General features: G+C 37.5%; 1 protein-coding gene across 2 annotated transcripts; it reads left to right on the top strand.

Annotated features, from left to right (window-relative positions):
• The first annotated feature begins 818 nt into the window (after positions 1–818).
• On the top strand, positions 819–4,804 carry LOC143863582 (beta-glucosidase 1-like). Of its 2 annotated transcripts, XM_077374292.1 has the most exons (12): positions 819–1,164; positions 1,234–1,296; positions 1,394–1,452; positions 1,607–1,682; positions 1,806–1,877; positions 1,975–2,062; positions 2,759–3,011; positions 3,153–3,268; positions 3,352–3,569; positions 3,687–3,718; positions 4,073–4,175; positions 4,308–4,804. In XM_077374292.1, the coding sequence occupies exons 1-12, from the start codon at positions 1,077–1,079 to the stop codon at positions 4,589–4,591; spliced, it is 1,452 nt and encodes a 483-aa protein (XP_077230407.1). In that variant the 5' UTR covers positions 819–1,076; the 3' UTR covers positions 4,592–4,804. The 2 variants fall into 2 exon arrangements, with proteins under 2 accessions (XP_077230407.1, XP_077230406.1); XM_077374291.1 differs by having other exon boundaries at positions 819–1,296.
• Positions 4,805–8,984: the final 4,180 nt, after the last annotated feature.

The raw sequence follows: 8,984 nt of genomic DNA, 5'->3' as shown, positions 1-8,984 counted from the left end.
CAGCGATTTTTATTTTATTTTATTTCTTTTCCCTGAAAGTGCAGTTGAGTTTTGCAAGGTGGATGAGCATTTAGCAACACGAGCAGCAAAAAATACAGTGGGGCCCAGATTATTGGGTGATCTAAACCATTCGTTTGTTGGTCCCCTACATAGGCTCTGCTTCAAAGATCTTCTCTATAGGATGATCCTAACAGTCTGATTTGTGGAGAATCAGACGGTTAAGATCATCCTTATGTCACCCAATTATGTGATCTTTGGCTAATCTTGTGGCTGCACGTACGGCTACGGCCACACAGCTGTATAACTACTCGGTGGGGCCTATGAAAACTCTGCTTGGAGAGGGGGCCTCTACGAATTTCTCTGTTCCCTGGTTTACCAACCATAGTGGGGCCCAATGGCGTGTAACCTGGTGAGAGTCTATATACTAGGATCGTCACCGTTGGATCTCTACGTATTCTAGAAACAGATGCAATTACAAACATTACCATCACCCTTTTGTTATGGTTTGTTGAATGTAAAGCACTACGTAGGATCACAACCGTTGGATCGGTGGATCACAAACGTGTTCTAGAAACAGATGCAATTACAAACAACCGTTGAAAAATACTAAAGGATCTATCCGGCTCAAATTGACTAAGTCTAATCCTGACACTAGTTGGGTTCGTCAATGTAAACTCCTAGTAAGGATTAATTTGAGAGCACTTTGCAAGGAACAAATTCAATCCAAGTAGAGTCCAAATTGCACTCCAACTCAATTTGGGTTTTCATAAGATGAGAAGGGAGTTTGGGTGGGTTGGGCATAGTGGGTCCCACCTTGATTTATCGGCCTTGTTTTCGATCTACCATGCCAAAATAATACGGTGGCTATTATTTGATCCGAAATTAGATATGGAATTTGAATCGGGTAAGGACTGTAAGAAGTATGTAATAGATTAGGCATGGAATTTGAATCCGAAAAGGACTGTAAGAAGTCTGTCACATGGTGTCATGTGCAAGGAAGTCTACTTGTTCTAGGATACGTGGAATTCTTCTATAAATAAGTGAATAGGAGAGAGCCTACTGATTATACGAACGAGATGAAGGTGGCTAGCTTTCTCTTGTTCCTAGTTCACTTTTTTGCCTTAGTTCAGTTTTCTTTTTACTGCCATCTTTACGATATCGGAGGTCTGAGTAGAGAGAGTTTTCTGGCCGATTTCACATTCCGAACGGCTACTTCTGCGTACCAAGTCGAAGGAGCTGCCGGTCCTAAATACAGGCGGGGCCCCAGTATTTGGGATGTGTTTATTCGTGAACCAGGTATATAATTTCATCTCTCTCTCAATTTGATCTTTCTGATCTCTTTGTATTTTGTTCATACATTACAACATTGAATATATGTTTGGATTTTGTGTAGGCCGAGTTGCAAACATTGGGACTGGAGATGTTGCTGTTGATGAATACCATCGCTACAAGGTATCAAATATATTATCTTCTTCGATCTTCTGCTTCATATTATTATTAGTTTTAGTATCAGTATCAGTATCAGTATCAGTATCAGTATCAGTATTAGTATTATTTGTTCAAGTTATCTTTGTAAAAGTGGTTTGATGGACTTTCTGTTTTGCAGGAAGATATTGATTTGATGGTGGACATGAACATGGATGCCTATAGATTCTCCATCTCATGGTCAAGGATTTTCCCAGGTTGAAGAAATATCCCTATCTGTCTTTTTTTTTTCAGCTTTTGGTTTCGATCTTATTTTTATAAATGAAGGCAGTAAAAAAAACAGTTCCTAGTTCCTGATGTGTTTAGTTGTTTTGTTACAGATGGAGTTGGTCGTGTAAACAAGAAGGGGGTCGATTATTATAACAGATTAATCGATTACATGATCGAGAAAGGTATTTTCAGCTATTTATGCATGTGGGTTTTCTGTTTTAAAGCATACCTTAACACAGAAGTGCATGATACTGAGATTTTTATTTATTTGAATTTCAGGCCTGACTCCTTATGCAAATCTCTATCACTATGATCTCCCGGAGGCTCTCGAGAAGAGATTTGGAGGCCTCCTCAGCAGAAGAGTTGTGTAAGTTTCTTGTCCCCTGCAATAAGATAAGTCGTATTTAAGAAAATACTAAGAAGTGTTTTTTGTGATTTCCAAATCTTTTAGTTATGTTTGTTGAATTTTATTTTTATGTCTTCCCCGAGCCAAATCTTAAGATACTCATGAGGTGAAGGTTTTCAAATTTTAAGATAAGCATGAGGTGAAGGGCTATATATGGAATAAAATTCAAGATATAATTTTTGTACAACAGTTTCTTTGGGAAAAGCCAACCCAATTTAAATTCGGCTTGGGCTACAGGATGCCTTGGGCAATTTGACCCTACCCGAACCAAATGTTGCCCTAATTTTATTCTGATTTTCAAATATCATAGCTATTTTTTGTATTTTTTTTCTATTTTTGCGAGCCATACCAAGCCAAACCCAACCCCAGGGCAATCCTGCCTGGTTTGGAAAATCTGTTCAAATGGATTGGTTTATGGCCGAGAGCTTTAGAGGCTGGTTGGGTTAGGGTTGACCCTACTTGACCTTAGGCTTGGCTAGGTTTAGGTTAGGGTTGAGGTGGGATAGTATATTTGCCTCAACCCGACCCAACCCGGCCCGAGTTGCACCCCTAATACAAAACATAACAGACTAATTAGGCCATGATTACTCAATTATATTGACAACCTATATGGTAGTATTAGTGATGGATTGATGAGTGATCCATGTGATGGAACAGCCACACATATGTCAACTATGCGGATTTCTGTTTCAAGACATTCGGCGATAGGGTGAAGAATTGGATGACATTCAATGAGCCTCGTGTGGTCGCGGCTCAAGGCTATGATCAAGGTACCTTTGCTCCTGGAAGGTGTTCGGCACCTTTTGGCAATTGCAGTGCAGGAAACTCATCCACCGAGCCGTACATTGCCGCCCACAACATGATTCTCTCTCATGCGGCTGCAGTTCGTAGATATCGCCGTAAGTACCAGGTAAAAGGAATTAGTTCCAATGTGTATTTTTTTTAATCTAGTGATTGTTTCTTACTTTGTTTTATTGATTTTCTTTTAGAATTTTGAGGGGTTTGGTTTCAAAGGTGTTGATGAAATGTGTTGGTGTGTGGTTAATTTCAGGAAACACAAAAGGGGAGGATTGGAATTCTTTTGGATTTTGTTTGGTACGAGCCTCTGACTAACAAAATTGCTGACATTGCAGCAGCTCAAAGAGCAAGGGATTTTCATCTTGGATGGTAAGAGATTTTCATCTTGACATTAATGGGCTTCTTGTATTATCTTCCTTTGTGGTTACTGTATGTTTTGTGTCAAATTGCAGGTTTTTAAATCCTATAATTCATGGTGAATATCCGAAATCAATGCAAGAAATCGTCAAAGAGAGGCTTCCAAAGTTCACAAGCAGACAGATTAAGATGGTGAAAGGCTCCGTAGACATTGTTGGCATCAATCAATACACTTCCTACTATATTTACGATCCTCAAACCGATAATCAGACTCTGACTGATTATCAAGGGGATTGGCATGCAGGATTTGCATGTTAGTCTCGTTGTATCTTAATTATCGCTTTGAAGTTGTGTTTAATGTAACTGTTAGATGTTTTAAGAAAATTTACTGCTAATATATTCCTAAATCGACTTATTTTGCAATTTGCAGATGATCGCGATGGAGTGCCTGTTGGACCAAGAGTAAGACTATATAAGAAAGTACTTTTATTATATAAAGCTCATTTGGTATCCATAATTTTATGGGTCCTTTTGGAGTGCAAAACCAAAAGGGCATGTATGGCTAAGCAGAAATACTTTTTTATGGATGCTTTTTCCCTTCAAAATATTTTCAGTGATAAATTTTCAGAGATGAGAAGAAGTCACAGCTATAACTTTTTTTGGATGAATATTTTTTAACTGAAAAACTCACATAAAAATCTGTATGCAAATTTTAGAAAATTTGATTTTCGAGAAAAAAGAATTTCAGTTTAGACAAACATGCCCTGAATGTTTCTATAAGCTGTTCTGCATATTCTAATGGAAATAACATTGCAGGCACACTCATATTGGCTTTATATTGTACGTTGGGGTATGCATAAAGCTGTAAACTATGTGAAAGAGAACTATGGCAACCCAACCATATTCATATCAGAAAATGGTAAGAACTCTCTCTCTCTCTCTCTCTCTCTCTCTCTCTATATATATATATATATATATATATATATATAAATATATATATATATGTTTCAAATAGGCACTCTTTTAACTTATTAATTACATGGTTTGGCAGGAATGGATACTGCAGCAAAACTCACCTTGATAGAGAGTTTGAATGACGGGATCAGAATCAATTACTACAAAGACTATCTTCTCCACCTTAAGAAGGCCATGGACGAGGGAGCTAATGTGATTGGATCCTTTGCGTGGTCATTGCTCGACAACTTCGAATGGCTATCAGGTTACACTTTGAGGTTCGGACTTCACTATGCCGACTATGAGAACGACCTGAAAAGAATCCCCAAGATGTCGGCTCATTGGTTCCGCCAGCTACTTCACAGAAAACACCATGCTTAGTTTTAGAGGCTTGTTTAGTGTTTACAGGTTTAAGTCTGGTCAGTTTGGTTTTATAATTAGATTAGAAGTGGAATAGTAGTTTGGATTTTATTTGGAATTTGGATTATAGGATTAGATGTTCATTGGTTGGTTTTTTTGGGGTTCAGTACATGCTGATATGATTTTGTTTCAAAGATTATTATTATTTGATACTATGAAATTAATGTTTATAAATCTCTCTCTCTCTCTCTGTAATCGAAATCTTCATCAATCTTGATTGATCACAAAAGAACCCTAACAAGTGTTTATATAGGACACTCAAGGTATAAACATAGAAATATCTTAAGATTAGTATGGAAATAACTTGTCACATGTTGAATTGAATATTGGATAAAAAAATTGTGGAAATAACTAAATAAAGATTATCCTACTCAATCCTTGTTGCTTAATCTACCCTAGGTACCTCGACATTTTCCTGCTTCTGATTTGTTGCACACACCCCTCTACATTGGCTATTACAAAATATTATCATTAGGAACAAAATTCGATGCTTCATTATAAGAATCAGCATAATAGCAGAGGGAGAGATGGTGTTATAAACTTATAATATAGGGTTTTGCTAACGAGTGCCTAAGGGCACCGGTTAAGGTGCATTGGGAAAAAAAAAATTTACACATGATTTTATAAAGAAATCTCAAAATGGGTGTAAAAGTTTGAAAGTATGTGTAAAATGATAGGAAATTTTCTTTCCCAATGTGCCTTCATCGCTCTAGGCTAAGCATGAATTACCTTAACCAGTGCCCTAAGGGCACTCGTTAGCAAAACCCTATAATATATCATGTCGTAGTAAGAGATTAAGATAAATATGAAAAGGGATTTGCTAGTGTCCATTGCAGAAGGCATTTCGTGGATGGCCTGTTGCATGTGAGAGCAGCCACCTCGTGAATGAGGACAAAAACTGCTGAAAAGGTGAACCTGTGTGGCTGCTCTCACATGTAACAGGCCATACACGAAATGCCTTTTACGTTCGCTGGCAAATCCCATATGAAAATTGATTAAAAGGAGATTATCATAATCTAACTAAGCTAAGCACTACTTGTCTTAGATTTTGTTTAATTTTGAGTCCAGTAATCCGTTTTGGACTCACAATTGGCTGTTAAAATCTAAAATGAACACGGCTTTCATAATCCAACAATGGGCTCATAGCTGTGCAAGATCACTGACAAAGATTTCACATACAAGCACGTTTGGCTATGTAGCGTCTTCTAGTGGTGAGAAGGGGCTAAAAATCAGGAAACTAAAAACTCTTCTCAAAATAATAGTGATTTTTCCCTAATTTTTAGCCACTTCTCACCCTCATGGCCTCATCTCAATTCTGCTCTCTAGGGGTGTAAACGACCCGAGGTTGGCCTAGCTCGGCTCGTTAAGCTCAAGAGTTCGGCTCAGGCTAGAGCCAGGCTCGCGAGTGGTTCGCGAGCCCTACCGAGCTCGGGTTATATAAAGGGCAATGATATATTCACACCCCTCATCTTCCCTGGACAGCCCTATCTAGTGTAATTTGACTCATCTTTTTACACCACAGGGGGTGGTCCAAGTAACAAATGGGGTTCCAAAAAAGAAGCGACATATTTTGCCTCCCCCCTTCACTCCCTGGACAACCCTTTTAGTGTGTGTGTATACTAGTAAGAAACCCGTGCGATGCACAAGGCGAAGATGGAAAATAAAGTGATTTATAAAATGATGCATTAAAACTATGGTGAAAACCCTTATGAAAATAAACATGTAGCAAGCTATAGCTGTAATGTTAAAATGATGCATTAAAACTATGGTAAAAACCCTTATGAAAATAAACATGTAGCAAGCTATAGCTGTAATGTTAAAAACATAATAAAAAGATGAAACAAAAAAATAAAGCAAACAACAGCCATTATAATGGATCTACATTACCCATTTTAAAAAAAATTGATCTTCATTATAACAACACAACTCCCTTTTCTATAATGACTTCATAATCTGCCTTTACCTGATAGTAGTCGAAATGACATGTTAATACAATAATCAGTTTGAGTCCAAGATTGAATTTTGGAGTCCTCACAATCTATAATCAAAATCGAAAATTATGAGGCCCACGAAAATGATGAGCCCCACCCATCCAAAGTTGAGGTGTACAATCAGGGCCCCACCCTCTACGCATGAGTTTGGATGGAGATAGTGGGACCCATGAATCAAAACATCTCTCCCTCTCTCTCAAAATGTACCTTCTGCGGGAAAGGGATATGAGAAATTTTCCTGTGATCAGCCTTCACCTCCTCATACCTTCCAAAATATCCCCACCAAAATGGAAAATAGAAACAACAATGAAAATCTCGTAAACCCAATCAGTTCATTAAGAAACGAACTATAAAAAAAATGATCCAAAGCGCTTTGGATTCGGGTATGGGCCCACATTATTTGGATGATCCAAAGCGTTCATTTGATGAGTCCTGACATAGATAGGGTGTGCCCAAAAACTCAGCTCCATCGGATCATCCTAACCCTTCAATCTATGGACGAACCTTCAGCTGAGAGGGCAAACCTTAAACAAAACGAAACTAGAGGGGATGTCTTTGTCACTTTTTAAACTATAGGGGTTGAAGTGGATGTGTCAGAAACTAGAGGGGGTGTAAATGTAATTATCCCTAAAAAAAATTTAAATACAGTGCAGAAGAGGAAGAAAAAGAAAAAGAAAAAGAAATAATAAATAAAAATGAATTACCCTTCCTTTTCCAGACGATATTAGGAAAAGTTTTAGTAAGTGAAATAAATTTGCAATTAGTAAATGAATCAGTACAATAGAATAGAAAATGAAATTGATTGGATAATTACTGATTTTAACAAAGGAAATTCTATTTAAATAATCTAATGAATTTTGTTGCTGATTGTATGGGATTTAAGAGGTTGGAGGACTTATAGGGGACCGAAGTTTTAGGGATTTAAAAAAACAATGATCACGTGGGTAACCAAATAGGTATATGTAACGAATTTAAAGGGGAAAAACTTTTCCAAAAGCATAGTTTCCTGGAAAAAGACGAATGACAACGGAAAGTCAGCTGCTTAGTATATATATATATATATATATATATATATATATATATATATATATATATATATATATATAGAGGAAAAGGATTGTGAGCTTGAGCGTTAGAACATATTCGTGAGCTTGAGCTCAAAAATCATTGAGGCCCACATTGTTAGGATGATCCAAAGCATTCACTAGAAAGGGCCTTACATAGATAGGGTGTGTACAAAAAATCAGCTCCATAGGATCATCCTAACCCATCCATTTGTGGAGGTCAAAATGGACAGACCACAAATCTGCCCATTTTTGCCCTCCACTTTTGGAGGGGTTAGGATGATTCAATGGAGCTGATTTTTGGTACACACCCTATCTATGATAGACCCTTGCAAATGAATGGTTTGGATCCTCACAGAAATTGTGGGACCCATGTGATTGGTGCATTCAAGCGCACCATTCCTTATTAGAGCTTGAGCGCACGAACATATTCCTCATATATATATATATATATATATATATATATATATATATATATATATGAGAAAACGGTTTCTACACACATGTGTAGATAAGTTATCTACACACTAGCTTAAAAAACAGTGAAGGGCATATTGTTTGGGTGATCCAAACCATCTATTTGATTGGCCCCCACATAGATAGGGTGTCCACAAAAAATCAGCTCCATAGGATCATCCCAACCCTACGATTTGTGGAGGTAAAATGGACGTGTATAAACCTTCACAAATCTGTCCATTTTTTGCCCCCACGGTTCGAAGGGTTAGGATGATCCTATGGAGCTGATTTTTTGTGGACACCCTATCTATGTGAGGGCCAATCAAATGAATGGGTTGGATCTCCCTAACAAATTGGGCCTCTACTGTATTTTAAGCTTATATATATATATATATATATATATATATATATATATATATATATATATATATATATATATATCTAGAGAGAGAGAAAGAGAGAACGGTTCCTACACATATGTGTAGAGAGTTCTCTACACACTAGCTTAAAATACAGTGGGGGCCCACATTGTTTGGGTGATCCAAGCCATCCATTTTAAAGGCCCTCACATAGATAGGGTGTCTACAAAAAATCAGATCCATAGGATCATCCCAACCCTACGATTTGTGGAGGTAAAATGGATGTCTTTAAACCTTCACAAATTAGTCCATTTTTTGCCCCCACAGTTCGAATGGTTAGGATGATCCTATCGATCTGATTTTTTGTGGACACCTTATCTATGTGAGGGCCTTAAAAATGAATGGATTGGATCACCCAAATAATGTGGCCCCCACTGTATTTTAAGCTAGTGTGTAGATAACTTATCTACACATATGTGTAGGA

This window comes from Tasmannia lanceolata, unplaced genomic scaffold (assembly GCF_043159265.1).
Source record: "Tasmannia lanceolata isolate RefF3 unplaced genomic scaffold, GAP_Taslan_0.1 ptg000044l, whole genome shotgun sequence".
In the NCBI taxonomy this organism is placed as follows: Eukaryota; Viridiplantae; Streptophyta; class Magnoliopsida; order Canellales; family Winteraceae; genus Tasmannia; species Tasmannia lanceolata.
The sequence above is the reverse complement of the archived record's forward strand: the minus strand, read 5'-3'. Positions and strand labels throughout refer to the sequence as shown.